At 35.6% G+C, this 26417-nt stretch overlaps 1 protein-coding gene across 2 annotated transcripts in view; it reads right to left on the bottom strand.

The window, feature by feature from the left end:
- Positions 1-1076: 1076 nt before the first annotated feature.
- Positions 1077-26417, bottom strand: part of Kpna5 (karyopherin alpha 5 (importin alpha 6)) — a 53568-nt gene continuing 28227 nt past the window's right edge. For both annotated transcript variants that reach the window (XM_005389117.2, XM_013516686.1), the window contains exons 8-14: positions 20383-20482; positions 11629-11792; positions 10224-10302; positions 8607-8732; positions 7868-7995; positions 3995-4173; positions 1077-1936 (exon numbers count right to left, since the gene is read on the bottom strand). In XM_005389117.2, the coding sequence (XP_005389174.1) occupies positions 1749-1936; positions 3995-4173; positions 7868-7995; positions 8607-8732; positions 10224-10302; positions 11629-11792; positions 20383-20482 (964 nt within the window). In that variant the 3' untranslated portion in view covers positions 1077-1748. The remainder of the gene's footprint in view (positions 1937-3994; positions 4174-7867; positions 7996-8606; positions 8733-10223; positions 10303-11628; positions 11793-20382; positions 20483-26417) is intronic.

Below are 26417 nucleotides of genomic sequence, written 5' to 3'. Positions count from 1 at the left end.
TACAACCCTTTAAACAACATACAACCCTTAAAATAACATACAACCCTTTAAACAACATACAACCCTTAAAACAACATACAACCCTTTAAACAACAGTGTAACGCAGAATTGGCAGCTGCAGTCAGCATGACATACACCACGTAAACCCGGGTTGTATCGCTGTCAGTTTTAAGTGTCTTGCCAAAAGCTTAGTTTCATGATATATCATTTACAAAGTGTCACACTATTTAAAGTATCCTAAGACATCTTTTCTCTTGTAACATGCCTCTGATTTCCAGCAGAAACATTACAAATGCTATCATAAATGAAATCTTTCTTTACACAAAAGACTATGCTATGAATAATATCAAAACTGCTCTAGCTCCCATTTTAACAGAGTTTCAAGTTGAAAGTACAATAAATATTCTAGATATTTAATTGGAAATGTAAATAGCCTGCATATAAGTTAAAATATTTGAGCTCAACAGTACCACATATGCTGAGAAAATTCTATCAAGCATAGTACTGTGTGAGAAGCATAGATAAACACATATGTGTAAATAAATATAATTTTTCTACTGAAACCTTTCTTTTGAACTCTCAGTCTGAAAAGATTTTTGTCAATTCATAAAACACACACATTATACTGACCAAGCTGATAAAAAATGTAATCTAATACACAATAAGCAGCAGTATGATCCTGTGACTATTACCAAATTTAAGAAATTCCTAATAAAGACTTCAACCATATTAAAGAACTCTTAATGGTTTTCACTAATATAATCACTTGCTGTCCAAACCTTAAATGCATTCAGTAAAGTTTAATACATAACAAAGTGATTTCTTCAGAATGCTTTTGTCACTCAACTACTTAAAATCATTAATACAGAGAATAAAATTTTAATTACTGCTCTTAAGAAAACCCTACAGTATTATTTTACATATGCAGCATAACTGTAGATTCATGATGGCATCTCTGCCACAATGCTCTTTAAAATGAAGAGTGAAAAAATAATAAAACTATTTCAAAAATGGTATATTTGGTTGAAATACAAAATATAGTAGTATAATAGCATTTATACTTTAAAACACAAATATGTATTTTTTAATCATTTTAATGTGTCCAACATGAACAACTTCTCTCTTCAATTGCCACATTTTAACTGATTATCAAGACAATGATTCTTCTAGGTTTTATAAATAAATTTCACATGTTTCCTGTTGCGATTTTTTTTACAAAGTATAACAGCACAGTGATTTATAATGTACGGTAATAAATATTTTCACATTTTAATTTAGCTTTTACATGATTTCATGCTTCTGAAGCTTTTTTTTTTTTGCTTCAAAATAGAGGTAGATTCAGTAAAGAATGGATGTCAGACATACGGTCAAAACGTCATTATCAATAGCTATACTGCTATTGTGCACTCTCCAAAAATACATGAAAAAGATTTCAGAACCATTATGTAACACTTCATCCATTCTCCTTTGCAAGCTTCAGTTAAATAACTGCATAATCTATTTATTCACAAACAGATAACCACAACAAAAAGACATAGATACAATCGTACCAAAACAACAACAAAAAAAACCCTAAACAAAATGTTGCATCTGAACGGAAACTTTTGCTTCATTTTGCTTCTAAAAAGTGCATCCAATTTTTCTTTTCTGTCCTATGCTAAAAGAAGTCAAACATTCCAACTGTCACTGGCAACAAAGAGGAGATAATCTGAAAAACACTTTTAGCCATTAATTTGTTCCCCACCACATTAAAGCTGAAAGCCTTCCATTGGTCCTTCCCGCTGCTGAAATACAAATTGTTGTTGGCTTTCATCCACCTGAGGTACAATGCTGGGATCATCTTCTTCTACACCAAAATAGTGTTCAATCAGATCAAAAGCCTTTTGGTAAATTTCCTGATTTTCATGGCTTTGTAGAAACTCAATTTTATCCAGACCTATTAAAGAATGCACATATATAAGGACAAATTATTATATTATATAATATTATATTATTAGCATCCACTACTCCACTAGCAATGGACTGCAAATTAACTTTTGCACACATGAAAGCTAAGACTAAGGTCTTTTTCTTCAAAAATGACCACAGGCCTGGTAGTAAGAGTTCACAGACCCAACCACCCTGTTAGCTGTGTGATCCTGACCAAGTTTGTTCAATTCATGAGTTTCTCAGTTGTGTATGTGCTGCCAAAGTGAGCACAGAGTTTCTCAGTTATAAAGTGGGTTTCAGAATAAGGAATTTCAAAAATCCATTCCAGAGTATTTATGCTAAACAACAAAGCACAAAAAGTGAGCCAGAGAATGTTAGTATGGAACAAATGTAAATTATCTGTAAATTCATGACATATTTTCACAGCAAAATACCATATATGGCTTCTATTTGCTTAAAAGTATAGTCTGTAAGTAAAACTGAAAAACTACATCCTGAAAAAATGAGGATCTATAACATTGTATTTTATGGCTTAGGAGAAAACATTCTATACCTAAGTCTAGGTCAGTGATGGCCAACATTTTAGGGTCCAAGTGCCAAACTGCAACCCAAAACCCACTTGTCTATTGCAAAGTGCTAACTGCCAACACTGCACTTAAACCTGAATATTGAGGTTTTAGTTTAGAAAAAACTCATATATTAACATCTTTTGTCTTAAAAACACAGTAACCCGTGTCATAGGTTTGCCACCACTGGTCTAGGTATGCAATGTTGAAGTATTACTCATTCAATTACAGAATCACTTCATGAACACTAATATGAAATAAGAATGAATAAGCAAGAATAGCACAAACACTAGTGTAACTTGGGGTCAAAATAATGACTGTACTAAAGAAATATTCTTAAAACCAATGATTAATATGTTGTGTTTATGCAACGGTTTAACCAGTGACACTATATAATCAGAAAGGAGGGCAATGTGATAGCCTACAATTCACCGAAGGATGGTGACTAAAAGAGAGAATCAGCATACAGTAAGAAGACAACACAGAAAAGTATTAATAAAAATAAAGTAGAAAAAATCAATTTAGATTCATACCCATCCAAAAATAATTCATTATGAGTTAATTTAAATATTTTAAGGACCCAATCACAAAAATATGGCTAATAAAAAATTTTTTTCACTCAATCTCCACAGGGACAAAGACTTTATAAAGTGAAGAAATAAGAAATTAAACTGAATCATTTATTAAATATAAATGAACATAGCTTATTTTATTAAAGTAAAAAGACTGGGAGAAAGGCTATATCAAAATAAAGTAAAAACTTCAAACAGGTAACTGTATAAAGTATGATATACACTAGTGGATGGAAAATCTATACCATACTATATGAAACAAGCCAAGAAATACACAAAATGGTGATACTAGCTCATGTCTGCTAAATTAGCCATCAACCAAACAAGCATAAGGCTGTGTAGCACATCTGCACAAGGCAAGGGGGTGACCTGTCAGTAACAGGTTTCAGAAAACAAAAGGAGATGTAGCAAAAAACAAAGTCTGCACATAAACTACAGGACTCATAAACTACACCCCTCGAAGCGCATCCCAAGATACTAGTTCAACAGAAGAAGTAAATTTATATGCTGAAAGATGCTTACTTTGGCATAAAAAAAGCAGTAAATAACTGGAAACAAACTAATGGCCAACGACAAGTGTATGGTAAAACTGTATGTGGTATGGCTGAAAGCACACTCAAGTGTTCACGCAAGATACCACTACATAGCTACTAAAACTGTAAACACTATGGACAAATGTAAAATTTCTACAAAACGTTGAAAGTGTGAAACAAAACTAGCCATACACTATTATTAAACCAATATAAAGTATTTGTACATATGGGTAATGTAAAAAGAATGGTAAATGATGAAAATATGCTGTTAAGGTAATAGGAAACTTTTTAAAACACAGTGCTTTTATAATAATTTTTATGGAACCTGGGGGAAAACCAGCTAGGGCAGATCATTAAGAACTGACTACTTACAAATTCTTAACTGACTACTTACCATATGCTTCTTCAATGAGAGCACAGTATGGATTGATGCCAACTCCATTCTGCTTAGATTCTTGTTCTCCAAGACGTAAAATATTTTCAAGTCCATTTAAAGCCACCTGGACTATTTTGGAGTCCATAACAGTCAAAAGGTCACAAAGTGGTTTAATGCAGCCTAGGGCTACCAAATACCTTCAAATAATTTTTAAAAAGAGAGAGAAGGGAGGAAAAAAAAAAAGATTTAAAATGACTTCAAGCACTGTAACAATGACATAAAAATGTTCTTCATCATGAAATGTGTGGGGGAGTGGCTAAGCTGGAGATCACCACACATTCACGGATAGAGCAAGCCGAGCCCCAAAGGAACACAGAGCACCAGAGGCGAGCCATGTGAACAAGCTGTTGAGAGTAGAGCAAAGCCAGTCCAGCACGTGTCCGGCCTTGGTGTTCCTCCCTGTTAACTACAGCACAGAGAGCTCTGAGAATGTTCTGCTCTCCATGTTCTCAGCAAAACACTGAGACCTTGCACTTTTGGCCCTGTCCTGTGCTCCCCCGCAACCTTTTTCCTGTGTATAAATAAAGACGCAGACTGTGCTAAGTTGTCTCTGCCTCTCCATCAGAGAGGTCAGGTCCCACCTGGTCCCAGCTTTCCTTTTAGTATGTGTCTGTTTTTTTCTTAATCTCCCATCACCCTCTCTCAGGACTCCAGAGGCTGCATTGGTCTCAGCAGAAGTGTTTATATAAACAACTGAGAAAAGCAATAGTATAAAAACTTAACCATTGCGAACATTTAAATTTTTATTTAAGTGCAAAATAAAAGAGAACAGGAAAGAGTGAGATAAATCTTCAGCATATAAGAAGGGAATCAAAAGATGAAGGAAGGGGGGCTGGGGATTTAGCTCAGCGGCAAAAGCACCTGCCTGGCAAGCGCAAGGTCATGAGTTCGGTTCCCGGTACCAAAGAAAAACAAAAAAAAAAAAAAAAAAAGATGAAGGAAGGGAAGGAAATGAGATGGGGGGTTGTGCTGTATATATGTGCCAAGTTCTTTTTTTTTTTTTTTTTTTTTTGGTTTTTTTGGTTTTTGGTTTTTCTCCGGGACCGGGAACCGAACTCACGACCTTGCGCTTGCCAGGCAGGCGCTTTTGCCGCTGAGCTAAATCCCCAGCCCCCTGTGCCAAGTTCTTATATGGAACATAATCATTACATACTACAAACATGTACCCCCCAAATATATACACACCTCCAAGAGACGGAGGGAGGGAGGAGTCAGGGAAAGGGGTTATAAAAAATTAAAATGTGTCACATATACATACCAAATCCCCACAATAAACGCACTTATTATGTACCACAAACACGTATCAATTAAAAAGAGAAGAAAAACATGACTTTAAAAGCCTGTATTCTCTTGTTCTCTAACTTAAAATAATGAGCAATAAATGGTATTGTGAACAAAACGAAATATAAACACGGGCACAACGGTACTTCAATCTGTGTGTGCACGGTGTACATGCTCTAGACAGTGGGTTCTGTGTGTGTGTGCACGCGCGTGTGCGCTTTTTTAAAGGGCTCTGTACACAAAGAGTGCACATTTAGAGGCTGAAGAAACGGAAAGGGAAAAGGACATCTGAATTAAATTCAGGAAATTTCTCAAAAAAAAAACCATAGTTAATGTTTTAAACATATACTGTGTTTCTTAAGTACATAAGACCTTTAAGAACAAAACAGGCCATGTTGTAAAGTTTATAAATAATGTTCAAAAAAATACTCCATTCATTTTCTAATGCCCTTCCTCTTCTGTTATTAGTTGTTTTCACATTTTCTACCATCCAAGTACTAACCAGGCCCGACCCTGCTTAGCTTCCAAGATCACACGAGATAGGGTACGTTCAGGGTGGTATGGCCGTAGACTGCTTTCACATTTTCTGTAAGTTCACGTTAAGCACAAAGATTAAAAACTTATCTCAGGGCTGGGGATTTAGTAGAGCAGCACAGCAGCAAGCGCAAGGTCGTGAGTTCGGTTCCCGGTACCAGAAAAAAACAAAAACAAAAAGAATGGGAAATAAAAACTTCTCTCACAGTTATGAGGGTAAAGGAAACTGAACCCATAAAAGCACCAGATACCCTGCTGGTGTTCCACAGCTGAAATGACTGGCTAGGGCACTAGGCAAGCATCAGCAGTGTGCATACTGAAGCTACCTGAGACCAAGAGAGTCTCTTCCCATACACACAGGCTGAGTGGCTAGGAAAATAATTAGCTTCATTTGGACAATTGATGCACAAATTTAAGGAATACTCTGTGGAATAGATATAATCGTGGCTATTATTTTTTTGTGGTACTAGGAAATAAACTGAAAAAATACAACTTTTCACATGGACAAACTTTGAGCCAAAAGCAGATAATAATAATATTAGCATTAAAAAATATACAAGAGAACAAGGATTTTGTTTCATTACTACTTGTATTCATGACATAAATGAAGTAGAAAGGTTGATTAAAGCAATGAGGCAGAATAGAAAATAAAAAGCAGACAGTGGGGCCCAGTGGCATATATTTAATCCCAGTACTGAGGAAGGTGAGGCAGGAGAATCACAAGTTCAACTCCCACCGGGGCAATTTAGTGACACTGTCTCAAATTAAAGAACTAAATAAATGTCTATTTCAATTGTATTTTTTTTTTTTTTTTGAGACACAGTCTCACTATATAGTCCAGGCTGGCTTTAAACTCCGTTTGTAGCCCAGGTTGACCTTGAACTCATGGTGATTCTCCTGCTTCAGCCTCCTGATTGCTGGGATTACAGGCATGTGCCACCACGCATGGCTCAATTTATTTTAAATAAGATAATATTAAAACATCATTTCTATATATTCAACTTAAAATTTTTTTTCTGATTTTAGTATTTAAAAAATATTTAATAACCAGGACAATATTGTGCAAATTAGCACAGACTGTTCCCTCTTCAGATTTTTTATCTCTAGCCTGCCATGGAGAATATTAGCTAGAATTTAATTTTTTAAAAACCACTGTGGGGGCTGGGGATTTAGCTCAGCAGCAAAGTGCCTGCCTGGCAAGCGCAAGGTCGTGAGTTCCGTTCCAGGTACCAAAAAAAAAAAAAAAAAAAAAAAAAAACCCACTGTGAATGAATGATATAACAAAAGCTGTCATTTAAGATTAAAAATGCTTATCAAACTGATGTAGAAATGATACTTCATCAATAAAAAACTATGTTTTATTTCAAATTATTTTTAATTTACACTAAAAAACAATTTTAAAAACTGTATCACCCCTTAAGAAAATGTGGTATTTATTTATTTATTTTCTTCCCCCCAGTTCCGGGAATCGAACTCACGACCTTGCACTTGCCAGGCAGGCACTGTGCCGCTGAGCTAAATCCCCAGCCCAGTGGTATTTATATTCAATGGAGTACTACTCTGCCAGAAAGGAGGATAAACTTATGACATTTTTGGCAAATGGATGCACTTCAAGATTATCCTTAATGTTAAGTGCAACAATTCAGACACATAAACTTAAATATTGCATTGGTTCTCTTAGGTGAGAAATTCAAGGGGTAAATAAGGAGCAAAACAGAGGATAGATATTGGAAAGTAGAAAAGATGTTCAAATGGGCAGGAGAGCAAGAAAGGAGGGAGAAGAAAGGGAAGGAAGGGAAAAGAAAAAAAGAATAGAAGAAGAAATGGAAACAAACTTTTTGTAAATGGGGAGGGGAAGAAGGATTGAAGGGAGGAAAGGGGAAAAGGAAAAAAAGAATTCAGACATACTATGTTCAGGTACAAATTCCCTATAATGAATATGATCATTCTGTATGGCAAATATATACCACACTAATAAAAATTAAAAATAAAATAAAGACATTATTTGCTTCATACCTCATTTGATCTGGAGTCCCTCCTGAGGTTGCGTTAGTTATAGCCCAAGCTGCTTCCTTTCTGGTGCGAAACTCTGCTTTTTGAAGAATCTCAATCAAAACAGGAAAAATACTTGCATCTATAATAGCCTGAGAATAGGAAAACTGATGGAGCATAACCAGTGTAAACAGTTTTAAAAATATTACCATGTAGAAGAGCACTGAAACTGAGTAACTTCACAACAGTAAGGCTCTGGAATTATCTTTGGAAACACTGTATGTCTAAACCTTCATGTACTTCTTTTTTTGATGGAAAATTAGCTTTTTAAATAATAGTGATGATATTAACAGGCTATAATTTTTAAGATGATAATGCACAGGAATATGACTGATCAAAATGGATGAGAAATTAATGAGCCTGATAAAACCCTCATAAATCAATGAAAGCTCTAAGCAGAAGATTACTGCCTAACTTAAAACTAATGAAGAACAATGCCTTCTAAAGATTAACCACTGTGTGCTGGACCGTGTGTGTGGTAGGAAAAAAAATATACATACACATACACACACATTCCCCACTAGAATACTAAAAATAAATGTTACTATTTTAGAGAAAGGCCACATTCTTTAAAATACTTTTTAGGAATCTATTTTTTAAAAATACTTACTGAAATACATCACTGATGAAATGCTGACTTACGATATACTGGCACCTTAAGACCTTCTTGTTCTAGTCTCAGACGGGAGAGGCCTTTCGTTACCTGGATCTGAGCTCTGTTTCCAGCAGTTATATTAGAAATAGTCCAGCAGGCTTCTTTTCTAATTGACTCCTTTGGGCTACTCAACAAGTGCAGGAGACAGGGTAATGCAGAACAATTCAGAATCACCTAAAGAAATGGAAACAAGAAGTTTTATAGTAAACCATCTACATAAATACTTACTACTAGGTTATTCAGAAGTAAAAAATAATCATTCTGAAAAATGAATAGAAAAGAGAAAAATTTTTGAAGAGAAAATTAGGAACTTGCTATCTTTTCCTTTCTGCTGTTGCCAAAGTTTGTCTAGTGCCAGAGTAGTGAGGTACCCTGTTCTCAGTCCACTAAAATGCCAAAGCTTCATCCTTCAAGTTTACAAGTTAAAGCAAATTTAACATTTAGCATCACCTGTGTAAATATTATTTTAAAATGATACCAAGTGGAGGTATTTTGAAACTCAATAGCTTTTTTAAAAAGTCAGGAATTTTGGAAATAACTTTGAAAATATTTTCAGAGTTGAAATGACATAATTATTTGAAGAAAGATTTAGTGACTGAGGTTAGGACCCAACCTCTAGTTTTCAAAATGAATTAGTAAAAATCTGTAACTAAAAATCCATAATGTGTAGGATGTCTGTTTCATTAAAATTTTCACTGTTCCACTTTTCTATTGTAAAAAAAACAGATTCTGCTGACTAATTATATTCAAAATACTTTGCAATGATTGACATTAATTGTGTGGAGCAGTATACTAAAAAGTACAGTGTATGTTTAAGACAGCATTTTCAATTAAAAGACTATCTTAAACAAACAACCATCCATTACTACAGATCAACTACTAATAACCTTGTTGAGTATCAAAACAAGACTTGAAAAATAAAGCTAAAAAAGGGTAAGAACAAAAAAATTTAAAAATTGTAAATAAGCAAAAATTTAATGTGTTACAGAGTTTAAGGTTTTGTCTTCAAGAAAGACTGTGGCCCAAGTCTGCAGTCTATCTTAATATCACTCCTAATCTGACCTCTCTCCATAGGACAGATACACCTAACACATCGTCAGTTACCAGTCCTAGATGAACTTCCTTGCCATCTTTCCATTTGGGCCTTCAATACAAAAGGCCTTACCATCAACTCTACTTCTAACTTATTCATAATCAAACATCTTCTCACTAACAGTTTCTATTCTACCTAAGTTTAATGCTCCTAAAAAAAAAAACAGCTCACACATACCTCTGTACCTATGACCACATGTCTCTTTCAGTCCACTGCACTTTTAGGATCTAGATTTAGTTCCACTCCTTTAAGACTACACAAATTTCTTAATCTACTGATAGTTTTTACAACTTTTATAGCATTTACTGACTGGTTAGTTCATAGCACACATATACTATCTTGCATAATTCACTTTGTCCTAATATATATTTTCTCCCTAAAAGACTAGAAATCTCTCAAGAACAGAACCTGTATGTTGTAGTTCTTTGTACTAATTCAGGCGTAGGATAGCACTTTCTCTTACAGATACCTGAGGCTGCCTGTAAGTTATCATGAATATGTTTACATGGTATACAGTTTATCATGTAAAGCCCATCACATTAACAATTGGTCATATGAAAGTCTGGACTCACCTGTGTTTGAATATCATCACCAGTGACAATGTTACCAACTGCTCTTAATGCAGGTGATACAACTTTATAATCATTGTACCTGAACATTAAAAAAAAAAATAAATTTACTAAAAATGTAAAATTTACAGAAAGTTGCAAAAGTAGAAACTTCACCCAGAGAATCCATTTAAGTCTCAGTAATTCTCTACTACTTTATAACAAAGGATCTATTCCAAGGTCCCATGTTAACTCACTTGCCATGACTCTCCAGGCTCTTTCAGTCTAGAACAGTTCCTCAGTCTGGATACTGATATTTTTGAAGACCCTGAATCAGGTGAGTTTAGCCAATGTTTTCTCAAGATTAAAACCCAATTTATATACATTTGGTTAGCATATTACAAATGCTATTGCCACCCTACTGGGTGGTGCCTGGGGTCTCCTCTGTCCATGATGCTTGTGTTGAGCTCTGTTACTAGTTATGATGGAGCCTGCCACATTTTTCTGCTTTACCGCTACTGATTTCCCCTTTAGAAGCAGTTTTTAGTGAGGAAGTATTCTGAGATTATGTAAAACTCCCATTCCTTAACGTACTTTTACTACTATCTTTGATGCCCTCTGAAATAATTATTATTGTATCTGATGATTTCTAACACTGTCATTTCAACTATATGCCTTATTTACCTAACTACTGATTTACTTAAGTGTGGATTCGGGGGTTTTCTATTTTTTTTGCAGAGTTATAATACATAACTGTAACTTATTCCAAAGCTCAAACTATACCAGTTTTGGACAGAAGGCACCCTTTCAAATGGGCTTTTGTGTCCTTCTAACATGCCTCCATTCTTCAAGCACTCATTAGTTTGACGTTCGTCTTATTTTTTTTCTCATTCCTCGCCCTGGAACTAGTTGTTTCTCTAAGATCCCTGGTCCCTTTGAATGGAGAGTGGTATTCCCTTTGAATTCAAGGCTCGGCCCTTCACTATATTTGGCTTATTCTAGAGTGTGTCACTGTTCCTAGCCACTCTCAAGGCTGGGCTGAGACCTCTGCATTGAATCCACCTGTCTGCAACACAATGCCCATGACACTGTTCTCATGCAGGCATTGACCTCTCTTCTGTAAACTACCTACCTCTTCTGGACCAACCTAATAGTGTTTTTTGGTTTATTTGGCTGGTTGGCTGGTTGGTTGGCTGGCTGGTTTTTTGCTTTTACAGACCAGGTTTCACCATGCAGTTCAGGCTGGCCTTGAATTTACACAAATTGTTAAAGGTAAATTTTTTAGGATTATAGCCCCTCTGTAAAATGTGGGATTGGTAGCTTTTTAACTCTTTCTAAAGAAATGACTCAGAAATGTTTGCAAGACCAGTATTTTAACTGCTAACCTTAATACACAACCATACAATTATGAAACATAAATTATAGTTACATCAATAGTTCCACCAATCTTCGACAGACTCCAGAATCAATGACAGCTTGGATTTTATCATTGGGTCCATCAGAGAGGTAAGAAAGGGCCCAGCACACATCTGCTAACACATCTGAGTCACTGCTAAACAACAATCGTGACAGGACAGTTAAGCAAGGTGAAACCTAGAAGAGAAGGAGTCAACATTTTTTCTTTAAAAACAAGTTTCCTTAGGAAGATACAGAAATTCATTTTAAAAGTGAATTTGAGGGCTGGGGACATAGCTCAGTTGCACAGCACCTGCCTGGAAAGCACAAGATCGTAAGTTCAATTTCCAGCACCAAAAAAAAAAAAAGTGAATTTTAATCCTATATAAAACCAGAGGTTAAAATATGGTATTGTTTTAAAATTATGTTCAGATTATGAACTTGAAACTGATGGTGATTACTGTATTGAACATATACTGAATAAGATATGTGGTAAGTTTTTTAAAAATAATAAAATATGTATTTAGGTCTCCTGTTTAAAACATATTCCCTGGGCCCTCAACTGTACACTAAAACTGAGAGAAATTTAAATGCTTCAGTTAAGTGTTTACTATAATGAACGTGTAATATGAGATAACCTAAATAGCCTCACTTTGTTCATTACATATATTTTACTGGAAATAACTGCTACAGTCATTTGGAGAATAAAGGTATAGAAATATTAAAATAAATGTATTTCTGTTAGGTATTCAAATAGAAGTCACTAGCAAGGTATATTAAAAATAAAATAAAATTTACAAATAAGGTATATTTCTTCTTAATGTAATGAAACCCTGAATTTTCAATTAAAAAACAAAACTAAACACTACCAACAGTGATTTTTAATCCTACTAGTATGAACAAACACTACAACTCATTAGTTGTGGAGGTGAGTAAACCGCTTTATCTGAGACTCAGGTTTTCAAATTTGAAAAAAAGAGAGGCCAAGTTACATAAATTCTATGATGTATCCTTTTTCCTGTTGGAAAAATCTACGCTCAAGCACTTCCCATTAGCTGTATGACCACGCGAAAATTATCAAATGCTTCTGAACCCAAAGTTCTTCATTTTAAAGATATGGTACCATTAAGTTTGCAAGAGTGCATCTAAGAACAGCCATCCAGTAACCTCTTGAGGCTTACACCTATGACTTGTACTTATTTTATAAGCGCTACATTTTTCTAAAATCAGTCTCCTAGCCTGTCTCTCAGTCTCTCTCCTCACAGAAGAGTTACAATAATCCTTCCCTTATCCACGGGAGATCCACACCAAGACCTCCAGGGCATGCCTAAAATCATGCATCTTATAAAATCATATACAGGTTTCCTTATAAGCACAGACACAATTTAATATCTTTTCCACATTTACTAAGGACTTGTCCTGCACTGTGCCTGTATCTTTTGGAGCATGGTATGCAAAAGAAAACCTAGCATGAGGTTCAGTTTTCTTCACATTTTTCCGATAGATTTGCTCTTGATGTACATCTTAGCAACCTCAACACAGTTTTCCTTACTAAGCCAAAAACATCTTTCACTTAAAAGCAGCACTTGATAGCCTCTATTTATTACATCTGAACTGCCAACACTCAAACTGCTTTGACATCATCATTAAGTAAAGTAATGTCCTTGAACAAAGCACTGCATATCTCAACAATCCATCTGATAACCGAGAAAGGTACCAAGTGACTCTACTAACCATGAGATAGGTAGTGAATACAACATAGATATGCTACACAAGTAAATGATTTAAAACCTGGGCAGGATAACGTAAGATTTCATCACGCTGCTTAGACATACAATTTAAAATTCACAAATTATTTCTGGAATTTTCCATTTCATATTTTTGAATCATGGATAACTGAAATCTCAGAAAGCAAAACCACAGTTAATCTATCTATCTATGTAAGTTAAATGTTGTATGTGTCACAAATGGACCCTTCCCAAAAAGTTGTGCTTCCATAACCTCTCCCTTAAACAGAGAAATGTGTGAATCCATTTTTTAAAACAAAAGTAATCCTAAGTTTAAAAAAAAATCACTATAGTTCATAAATAACTTTTTACCAAGTTAAAAAACAAAGTACTAGATTTTTAGGAAAAAGTCCTACATTTCTAGCTTTGTAAAACTAACAAAAAGAAACAAATGCAAATTCCATCTTTGAGGAGATTAGCAGGTATTTGTAATCCTGCTCAAAATATATGAGTATGAAAATAACTAAAGAAACAGTTAACTAATTTAGATAGAAATTCAGGGAAAGCAAAGTCCCAAATGCTTGAAGACAGAGCTACCAAGAAGAAGGACACTATTTATTCTACGTCCACCACCCCAATATGCCTTAGAAATCAGAGCTCTGGGTATCACAAAATGCAGGGGAGATAATGTTAAAACAGACCTGAAAATTATAAATCTGAGTAAGGTTAGACTCTGGGTACCCACTACACATTACAGTGGGCAAGCATTCTCAGTGCTACCAAAGACTGAAGGTTTAAGAAGAAACTGAAACACAAAACCTACATGAATCACAGAAAATGAATGACATATTAGGCAGAGGTTGAAATGGAGCCAGACTGGAAATGAGGATGGAAGTAAAGGTCTACATACTGATTGGTGAAACATATCACCACCATCAGTTCCCAGATCTCCAGAAACCAAGTGCATTACCTACTGCACACCTTACTCCAATATACCCACCTTCTAGGAGCAAAAGAATGGAAGATCTGTCTCTGGAAAAATACAGTGGAACAAGAGACTGAAACTTGGGAGTTCCACCGGGGCGGGCGGGGGGAGGATATTGCTGCTTGTTATGTATGGTTGAGAGCTAAAATGTCCCCCAAAGTCTTATATAGAGGAGTTATTGGAAGGTGACTGGATCACAGCAATATACTGATCTACTAACGATTTCACAGTTAATGTGCTGTTGGTTGGAAGAGATGTGTCCATAGGGGTGTGTCTGTGGAAGGTGCATCTCCCTCCTCAGCTTCTCACTTATCTCTCTGCTTCCAAGGTGCCATGGCGTGATCTGCTTTCCTCTACGATATCCTTCCACCGTGATGCTCCTGCCCTGGAGCCAGCCTACAGTGGACTGAGTGCCGCTTAAAACCATGAGCCGAATTAAGCCTCTCTTCCTTGAGTTGTGGGTGTCAAGTATTATGTCTCAATGATGACTAAAACACTGCCCAATCACCCTACAATGAAGCCCAGAGCTGACAAGCCCTACCAATATATCCAATCAGCTTCTTAGTGCCTCCTTCCTAAGTCTGCCCAAAGAGCCAGGGTTCATCAATGAAACAACAGACGCAATAAAAAAGGAAAAAAAAATTTTTTTTACAGACCCTGTAGAGCTGGATGTTGTGGTACACACCTGTAATCCTAGCACTGGGGGTGCTGAGGTAGGAGAACTGCTGAGAGTTCAAGGCCTGCCTGGGCTACAAAGTGAGTTCAATGGCAGCCTGGGCTACAGAGTAAGACCCTATTTCAAAAAGATTAAAAAAGAAATCTACAAATTCTCCGGTAAGACAACTTACCAGGTAAGAGAGAATTGTATATGTACAGGCAAACAGAAAACAAAAGAAATAATTCTTGAAAATACGTCACTGTAGAAAAAAATTCCTTTAAAAAAGGTAAATAGGGCCAGGGATGTAGCTCAGCAGCACAGTGCCTGCCTGGCAAGTGTAAGGTTCAGAGTTCAATTCCCAGTACCAAAAAAAGAAAAACAAAACAAAACAAAAAAAAGATAATTGAAAACTCATATGAAGTCATAGAAAATTCATCAAACAAGCTTTAATTTCTATAATGTAATTATCCCATAAGTTTGGAATATATAAGTAAACAGACATCGATTTCTGTAAGAAGTTTACATTTTAGTGGAATCTTTATTTTAAATTAATATACATAATTGTAAGAAAAATAAATATCATGTTAAAAAGTGATCTGGAAAAATTACAGTAAAATGATGATGTCAGGAAAACTCACAGCCAGTTAGGACATAGCTCACAGAAAACAAATCTTTACAAACAATTACAAGTGAGGGAATCGTGACCTAAAGCCTGGTCCAAGAGCTCAGGAGTCATTTTACTTTGTTGACATTTATACTAAAAGTACAAAGAAAAGGTGAGTGACACTGTTAGCACCTTGGCACAATTTAAGGCAGTAGTACCAAAATGACTTTTGTATTCTTCACCTCAAAAAAAAGGGTCAGGGTGCAGGGAGAAGAGACGCAGCTGGTTTTACTTTAGAATTACCTCAAATAAGCAGTAAGAATTACTGATTTCATTAAAGCTCAATTCTAGAATTCACGTCATTTAAGTATTTTATGAAATGAGATAGGAAATATACATAAAACGCATCTGTACACACTGTACAGTACGAGGTGGTCTTCTACAAAAGCACACTTAATGAACGAGCTGAAAATTAAATTAGCCAATTTTCCCCATGACACACTTTTTATTCAGTCTTAGGTTTTTGAAAGACATTTAAAAATAAAAATTGTCATTTCAAGGAAAATGACTGATAGTACTTTTTGCCAATTTTTTTTTTGGGGGGGTACTGGGAATAGAACTCAGGACCTTGCACTTCTGCAAGAGCTGGACAGCTGTCCTGGACTGGCAGCACACACAATGGTATGAATGTCAGTTCCTGCCCCAGCACACCAGGCCTCAGTGTTGTGTCAGGCATAGGTGTGACCTCTGGGATATTCCCAATACTAAAGACCTGAGATCTGAGTGCAGCTCTGATTTGGGGGGTAAAGATTCTGTCACTAGTTCACATGTGGATGAAATAACTCAGGGTAAGAAGAGGAAATAAGAATAGCTTTTAAATATGTTCACATCCATGGTTGAAACTGGCACTTTTTTTTTTTTTTTTTTTTTTTTTTTGGTGTTTTTGAGACAGGGTCTCGCTGTGCAGTTCAGGCCGGCCGTGAGCTCACTTTGTAGCCCAGGCTGGTCTCGAACTCGCAACGATCCTCCTGCCTCAGCCTCCTGAGTGCTGGGATTACAGGCATGTGCCACCATGCCTAGTTGGCACTCTTTTTGAGACAGGGTCTCACTATGTAGTTCAGGCTGGCCTCAAACTCAGTGATCCTCCTGTCTCAGTCTCCTGAGTGCTGCAATTATGGGTATGTTCCACCATGCCTGGCAAAACTGGTGCTCTTACACATTGGTGTTAATAGTATCAATTGGCACAGCATTTTGAGGCATAATTTGTCAATTGCATATTTAAGATCTTCAATGTTCACATTCAAAATTTGGTCTGGTTTCAATTTTAGAAATCTGTCATTAAGGAGCCGGGCGTGGTGGTGCACACCTGTAATCTCAGCACTCAGAAGGCTGAGGCAGGAGGATCGTTGCAAGTTTGAGGCCAGCCTGGTCTACAAAGTGAGTTCAAGGACAGCCTGAACTGCATAGTGAGACTCTGTTTCAAAAGGGAAAAAAAAAAAAAGGAACAGAAAAGAAATCTGTCGTAAGGAAATAATTCTATCTATGGAGAAAATCTTATGCACCAATGTGTTCTTCATAACATATACATTGGCAGAAAAGGGGGAAACAACTTATGAACTGAAAAATAGAATGGCTAAGTGAATTTTGACATATCCACCTATTACAATTTATGCAAATATTTTTTAGATGCAGTAACTTAGAGAAATACCTAGAACATAGTAAAATTTACTTGAAACATGGAAAATTTACTGGACAGAATTTTCTATACAAGATAATAAAACATATATTGAATAGTTTTTTTTTAAAGGTAAGGAACATGTACTAAATTTGTTATTTTAAATCAATAAATATTTCAAGTTTTCTTTTAAATCTAGTATCATTAGATACTAATCACATAAACAAAGGGTTTGAATCCTCGTAAGTTCTAAAAGTAGAAAGAGGTTCTAAGACCAGATATTTTAAGAGCTACTCATTGCTCCAGGTAGAGGGAAGAGCTAGAGCAAAGTTAAGTGCATGCTTTACAAGTCTGAGAAATAGCAAGCAGGCCAGTAGGACCAGAGTTGAGTGAAATGGAAAACAGAAAAAGATGAATCAGAAAAATAACAGATGCTTTTAATTCTTTTTTTAATTAAGTTTTTAAATTAAGTTTATTGGTACATTTTAGGTATACATAATGATCACATTCATTATAGGGAATTTGTACCTGTATATGATTCTTTTTGAATCTTGATTATTTTCCATTCCCCTATCCACCCTTCAACCCCTCTTCTCCTTAGTTACAAAAGCTTTGTTTCCATTTTTTCCTTCTTTTCTCATTTTTTTTCTTTTCCTTTTCTTCCTTTCCCCCGCCACACTCCCAACAGATTGAACCCAGTGTGGGGAAAAATTTTTGCCAGCTGTTCCTCAGACAAAGGACTACTATCTACAATATATAAAGAACTCAAAAAAAACAGACCCCCAAAAGTTTTAAAGACCTAATCCAAAAATGGGCATCTGAAATGAACAGACTCTTCTCAGATGAAGTAGAAACGTGACATAAATACATTAAAAAAGTTCAACATCATTGGTTATTTGAGAAATGCAAATTAAAACAATGGTGAGATTCCATCCTACCCCAGAACAAATGGCTGTCATCAAGAAAACATCAGTAGCAAATATTGGCAGGGTTGTGGCGGGAAAAGGGATCCTTCTCCACTACTGGTAGGAGTGTAGACTAGTGCAACCCCTGTGAAAATCAGTGTGGAGACTTCTCAAAAAACTAGGACTAGAGGTTCCATTCAACCCAGCTATTCCTCTTCTTTGTGTCTTCCCGAAAGAATTAAAAGCATCATACCACAGCAATATATACACACAAAGGTTTACAGTGGCACAGACTGTAATAGCTACATCTTGGAAACAGCCCAAATGCCCATCAACTCATGAATGGATAGATAAAGATGATATATATATATTTTTTTATACAGTGGAGTACCACTACACCTTAAAGGATAAGCCTGAGGCATTTCTAGCTAAATGGATACACTTTGAGGTCATACGCTTCAGTGAAATAATCAGACATATGTATACATACCGCATCATTTCTCTGGTGCGAGAAACCAAAACTGTAAACAAGGACCAAAATGTGTAATAGATATTGTGAAATAGGAATAAAATGTTCAAATGGGAAGTGGAACTAGGGAGGGGGAGGGGGAAAGGAAGAAAGATAAAAATGAGAAAAGAAGGAAAAAATGGAAACAAAGCTTTTGTAACTAAGGAGAAGAGGGGTTGAAGGGTGGATAGGGAAAATAAAGAATCAAGCTCTATTATGTACAGGTACAAATTCCCTATAATGAATGTGATCAATATATATACCTAAAATGCACCAATAAACTGAATTTTTAAAAAAGGTAACAGAAGGCCAGATGATGAAATTCTTGTAGGACATTTAAAAACTTTTCTTTGATTAAAACATTAAGGAATCACTGCAGGGTTGTGGTAGAAATGATACTGTAATAACCATTCGGACTGCTTTTTGGGAATAGAAACTATGTTGCAACAAAGAGGAAGCAAGATTTTTAGATTACTGCAATAAACAAGTTGGCAAACAGCAGCGTAGAAAAGATGATATCAAAGGAAGTGATACATTTCCTTCCCCAGTTGAAAAAGTTCAAATCTACAAAAAAATTTGCAAAAAAAGTACAATCAACACCCATGTTACTCACCTAGATCCCATTGTTAACATTTTGGGAAATGTGCACTCTCTTCACATACATCAACACAGTCATATTTTTCTTTCCCAACATAAACATTACAGACAAGAAATTTAACACTGATATTATGGAAGGTATAAATCACACTCAATGTTTTTACACTAAAAATTTACTTTGATCCATGATCTAAAGATTAAGCATCTCATTTTTCTCTCTTTGAAAGGTGACTTTTAAAAAATAAATCAGGTTTACTGAAGTAGTTACATACAGTAAAACTGAACTCTCTTTAGGTGCCTAATTCAATGTTTTTCTTTTTACTTACATCAATTTATACTAACAAATGAATACAGTTGCATAACTAATATGCAACAAAAATGCAGAATATTTCTATCATTGCCAAAGTTTCTTTTCTGCTCCTCTGTAGTCAATTTCCTCTCTCAGGCAACCAGCAATCTGATTTTTATTTTCAGAGTTTTGTCTTTTCCAAAAATTATACAAGATGAAGTATTTCTGCTTGGCTCCCTTCATTTACATGAATGCTTTTGAAAGTGACCAGAGTTTGCTCCCACTTATCAGTGGCTTGTATCCCACCACATCAGTGCATTTCAAGTCACGCATACACACTCCAACCAGTTACTTTTGTACTGTTCCCAGTTTTGGTGATTATGAATAAAGCGGCCACAAATACTTACACAGAGGTCTCTTTACAAATACACATTTTATATCACTTGGTAAGTTCCAGGTGGTAGGAATGTTAAATTTAGAGTATCTGTGCAATTTCACATTCTCCATTTTACAATCAACATTGTACTCTTAATCTTTTGAGGGAAAGGGACTTTAATATCCTATAAATGACAAAAATTAGTTTAGAAGATTTCTAATTTCAACTCCCAGATACAAAACATCTGGTTATAGTGGCTGCCTCTGGGCAGAGGAATTCAAGCAAGAGAAGCAAAATTGCACTTTTATTGTAAAGTTTTTAAATTTTGTGAATGTGCAAATACTATGTAGTCTATTAAGAAAACAATTACTATCAAAAAATAATTCCCTCAACTTAGAAAAAAACTATCATAAACTTAAAAGTTCATGGATACAGATTTCTTAATTTGTGTACTTTACTCATACCTTACTAAAGTTTGGAGGAGGGTTTTTGCCTCTACATAAATTTGAAAGGGCCCATACAGCATTTCTGGTTGTTGTAAGTCTGTTTGAATTTGTTAATAATCTGTCAAGAAACAAGAAAAAGAAAAACGGAATTGTCATTTTACATTCATTTTTCCTATTCAGCTACTTTCTATCATAACACACAATAGTCAAACTAGTAAAATAGGAAAAAGGAATCTTTAAAAATTTATGCTCTTGCTAGCTGTGGTGACACATGCCTGAAGCCTAGCACTCAGAGGCCTAAGGTAGGAGAGTCACATGTTTGAGGCCAGGTTGGGCTACACAGCTAGTGCAAGGAAAACCTGATGACATTGTAAGGCCCTGCCTAAAAAATCAAAAACAAACAAAATAATGCTATTTTTCAGATCTAAAAATAAACATATTACAGTTTTTTTTTAAAACCTAGTATCTGAACAGATTCTTAAATCACAGAACACTAAAAATAATGGGTGTCATGAGAAGTTTTCATTTTTCATGCAAAGTACTTTAAAGAATATTACATTACTTTTGTTTTAATCACAAAAGTATACCATATAAAATCAAGAAGTATGGGATCTAGGGTCAAATTTAATGAAGATCACTGATACAGGAAGTTCTGTTTTTATTTTTGATATTTTTTTCTTTTTTTTTTTTTGAGACAGGGTCTTGCTATGTAGCCCAGGCTGGCCTCGAACTCTCAGTGATCCTCATGCCTCAGCGTCCTGAGTGCAGGATTACAGGGTGTGTTTTGTTTTTAACAAATTGTATACTTAAGTACTTTTTTTTTACAGTTTTCTCTTTATTTTCAAAAGTCAAATGTTTTAAAACCACCCATACTCAATTCTGATTTAATGTATCATTATTTCCCCAAAGTCTGAAATTTCACTTTCTTCGGAATATTAGTTTCAGGTTTCTAGGCTTAACAGAACTGCTGAAGTTTTAAATTCCACTCTATCTCCCTGAAATCTCAATACAGTTGTTAATATAAATTTTAATATAAAATGTTGTCATCCAATAGTATTGCTTTTATATGCACAGAGTTGTAAGATTACTTTGTTTTTATTAATAAAAACTACACCACCTTTAATAAAACTCTAAATAAAGAACTATGATATAGAACAAAAATTATCCATGGTAAAACAAGGTACCAACACAAAATCAGTTTGTATTACATCCACAAATGTTTTAATGGTCCCAAATATATATATTCAACAACTAAACAATCAGAGCAGGAAAAAAATAAAAAACAAAACAAAAAAAATTATGACACAAATGACCATATCTAGAATTCTACTCAAGGGGCTGGGGATTTAGCTCAGCAGCACAGTGCCTGCCTGGCACGCGCAAGGTCGTGAGTTTGATTCCCGGTACCGGAAAAAAACTAAAAAACAATAGAATTCTACTCAATCTTTAAGTAGGGACAAATCTCCACTTAAAAAAAATCTATAGTTTGAAGGGCAAAGGCAACAGATAAAAAAGAAGAAACTTTACAGTTGGTCCTGCCCTACAGATTTTCCAAATCTACTGCAGCTTGATTACAATGTTCAAGTAAAGAAACAGCTTCTCAAATAAGTTTTCTTCTCAGCCTAAGATCTAACCTACTTACAGGTTTCCATAAAAAACAGTTCAGTTTTACTGTTTTAGTTACTGATATTTAAGTAGGCAATCCTCTAAAGGAGTGGTCTTTGAAACTTTTAGAGTGGTAGACCTCACCAATGTCCTTACACCTCAAGAAAAAAGCACACAGATGTTGGGGACCAGGGGATATGAAATATTTTACTATGCTGGGCACCAGACTATGGGACTGGGATCCCACGGTCTCGAGGCCTGTGTGACCTTGCCTTGGGAAACAGAGAAGTATGTGGAAGGCTGCCATGCTTCTCAGCTGTGCAGAGAAAGCCAGAAACCACAGTGCTCCTAAGCAAGATAACATCTGCTAAGGACAATATAAAAAATGCAGGCATCTGGGTATAGGAAAGAACCTGTTTCCCATTTAATTCTTTCCTGTCTACTATGGTCTCTATTCCAGAAAAAGTACCTGGCCCCTTCTTCTGTGCTCCTTGCTAATAAAAGTGGGCTGATCACAGAGATTGTTGTGCAAGGATGATGCAATTTAAGGAGTCTGCTAATCTTCTAAGGATCTCCACAAACCTGCTGGAAATACAGAGAACCTAAGCTGGAAAAAAACCCTATTTTGGAGTGACATTAGCAAAAATGGTGAAGAGGGGAACTGTAGTGGGCCTTTCCCTCCCTCAAAATACTAACCCTTGCAAACACTACCACAATCAATATTACTGACAACTTGAGACAGTCAAAAGTTTATAGCAACTAGAAGAATTTTTACCTTGTGTATGGTCTGGGTAAAAATGAACTCCAAAAAGCTCATGCGTTCAGAGGTGGGGCTTTGGGAAGGTGATTAGATCGTGGGAACATTAGCCTCGTGGATGCAGTGGTCCACTGATGAGTTCACCTGTGAATGTGTTGTTAGGAAGTGGGGGCTGCTTGGAGGAGGTGAGTCCCTGGGAGCATGACAAATGAGTGAGGTGATGAAAGCTTGGGTGGTAAAGCTAAGGAGTAGCTTTGGAAATAAAAGATGTGAAAAGTCTCCCACATATCAGACATCTAGACAGCCACACACGTGCCCAGGCCGAGGGCACACTCAGACAAAAAATCTGAGTAGACTGTAAGACTTTCCTGTTAGAGGTAGGCTTTCACCTGTGGTTTAGCACAAGCAAGAGGTGAATGCTAAGTCACAGCTGTAATGGGCTTGGCAAAGAAATGAAGGCAGGGGCTACAATGAAAGCAATACCCCAAAGGAAATTTATAATTGCAAAAAGTGGGCGTGGTGGCACACGGCTGTAAAGCCAGGACTTGGGAGGCTGAGGCAGAAGCATCACTATGAGTTCAAGGTCAGCCTGGGCTACAAAGTGAGTTCAAGGCCAGCCTGAATTGCATTTTGATATCCTGTCTCAGCAAGACTGCAAATCAACTATTCAACCTTTTACTAGAAACTAAAAAAATTGAGAGTAAAAAACAGACCTTAAAGATAGATCGGAGGAAATAATAAAGAGCAGAGAAAAAAAGAATAGAAAAATTGCAACCAAAAGATAGCTTGAAAACAGCAAAAAAATCTAGACCAACAAAAACTCAAATATTTAAAATTATAAATGGAAATGACGCTACTGACTTTTCAGAAATAAAAATTACATGCAAACATTGTGAACAATAAAAAGCCAACAAATTGGATCACTGAGAGAATAAATTCTCTAAAATATATAAACTACCAAACTGACTCAAGAAAAAGCACAAAATCTGAATATGCCTATAAGATATTGAATCACTAATTAAAAACTTCCCAATAAAGTTCAGCATCAGATTACCTAGTAAATTGTACCAAACTTTAAAGAATTACATCCTTCTTAAATTCTTCTAAAACATGAAACACTCCTAACTCACTCTATGAGGAAAGTACTACCCAAATACAAAGCCAAGGACATCACAACAGAAGCTCAGTACAATTATTCCATATGAACATACACAGAAAAATCTTCAACAAAACTGTAGGAAAATTCAGCAGCATATTAAAAGGATAAATACTGGGGCCAGAGATCTAGCTCAGTGGCACAAGGGCCTGCCATGCAAGTGCAAGGTCCTGAGTTCAATTCCCAGTACCAAAAAAAAAGAAAAAGAAAATAAGATAAATACTATTACCAATTGAAATTTATCTCAAGAATGCTCGTATAGTTCAATATACACACAACAATGTAATAATAGTAGAATGAAGGTGAAAAAACCATGTGATCATCTTGTAAGAAACAAAAAATTACTATTACTTTTTTGTAAGATACTAGAAGCTGTACACAGAACAATTATGGAAGAAAAAGAAATAAAAGACATCTAAAAAGGAAAGAACTAAAATTGTCTCTATTCTCAGATATGATCTTCTATGTAGAAGTCAAAAAGAATCCACCCACATACACAAACCTATTAGTGCTAGTAGATACAGTCAAACAAATTGTAGGGTACAAGATCAACACCAAAAATTAACTGTATTTTTTATATACTTCCAATGAATAAAAAAGCAAGAAAACCATTTCACTTACAACAGCATAAAAAATACAGACACACTTAAACTTATGACTGAAGTTATTTCTTAATAAATCTACCACAAATGGAAAATATTATAATGTGAAGATGCATGCAACATAACCAACCCACTGTTACAATGTGGATCTCAAATGTCCACCGAAGGTCTGTTTGTTAGCTAGTGGGACTACTGGATGGTGTGGAACCTTCAGGAGGGAGGACCCACGGGAAGGAAGTTAAGTCATGGGAAACACTTTCTTGAAGGGGATATTGGGATGCTGGCTTCTTGCTCATTTGCTTCCTGGCTGCCAGCTTTGTCCTACATGCTGCACCATGACATTCTCTGCCTTCCCACAGGGCAAAAGCAACAGGGCCAAGCAACATGGACTGACACCTTTGAAACGATGAACCAGAATAATCTTTTTTCCCTATAAGGTGATTTATATCTGGCTTTTTGCCACAGGAATGGAAAGCCACCACAGTTTAGCAGCACAATACATTGTACAGCACTAGTTGTGTACCTCACAATCTTATGGCTAAGTGGGAGCTGTTCGTCATTGCTGCTGCTCAAAATCATGAGACAGTACCATATCACATATATTATTGGTCTAGAAAAAGATTGAAATTCAAAGTATAATTTCCACTAAATGTATTTTACTGTTGTAACAAAAAAACAGGTAAAATATCATATGTTGAGCCATGTCAAATTGGGAACTGTCAGTACCTTGGAATAAATATAAATAAATTTAAAGATACACATGCTACGTTGACAGGAAAAGCTAATATAGAGATGGCAATACTCCACAGAACAATCTACAGATTCAATAAGGCAATGGCTTTTTTACACAAATGGAATATTATTCAGGTACCAAAAATGATACATGCTACAAGATGGATGAATCTTGAAAACAACATGCTAAGAAAAAGATACAGACACACAACGTAGTACTATGTATGGCATATCTAGTATAGGTAAGCCCACAGAGACAGAGAGCAAGAGTTTCGGTCTAAAACAACTGAAATGATATGAGAAGTGACATGACTGCACACTGGCTGCTGGGTTTCTGTTAGAGCTGGTGAAAAGTTCTGGACAACAGTGACAGTTATGAAGCACTGGGAAATGCACTCCATGCCACCGAATTTCACAATATCTGTATTTTAAATACTAAAAATTTTTCTGTTCTACAGATTTTCCTATAAATAGCTTTAAGGCCTCCTAAAGTATGTACTTCATCTAGAAGCAAAATAGTTATATACTTCTGACTATCGGAGTTGACATATTTCTTTCAGTAAATATTTTAGGCTCTTTTCTGCATCCACTTAATTCTACTGACAGCACACGGAAGCAACTGAAGTTTAGTAATTAAGTGAATGAGTATTATTGTGGTCTAAAAAAGTTAATATATAAAAACAGGTACCAAGCGAGAACAGGCTTGAGGGACTACGTTGGCCTTCTTTTTCTGTGTTAATGAGATCATTATTATTATTATAAGGAAGTGAAAACAGTTTCCTACAAATTAAAGTTTAATGAAATTTAAACTACCAGCTAGGAGTTATGATACATGCTTGTAATCCCATGAGTAGGAGGTTGAGGGAGATCACAAGTTCAAGGCCAGCCTGGTCTACATAGTTGAGTCTTTGGCCAAAAAATAAAATAAGAAATAAGTTGACACTACAAAAGTCATAAAGTTATATAGTCTACAGTAGTAATAGATTTATATTTATCAATAATCAAATGATCCAGCAATAAATTAAAACTTCAAACATAACTGATAAACATTAGCTAAATGTGAATTTCAACATGATTAACAGATAACTCATAATCATTTTTAAACTAGTAACTTTTCCCTTAAAGTGGGAACACCCTGTAGCTAACTTTCCTTTTTATTACATTTCTCAAAAACTTTAATGAAATTTTGAAATTTTCCTAA

Source organism: Chinchilla lanigera, unplaced genomic scaffold (genome assembly GCF_000276665.1).
Source record: "Chinchilla lanigera isolate Chin_1 unplaced genomic scaffold, ChiLan1.0 scaffold00035, whole genome shotgun sequence".
Lineage (NCBI taxonomy): Eukaryota > Metazoa > Chordata > Mammalia > Rodentia > Chinchillidae > Chinchilla > Chinchilla lanigera.
This window is presented reverse-complemented; position numbering and strand designations above follow the sequence as displayed.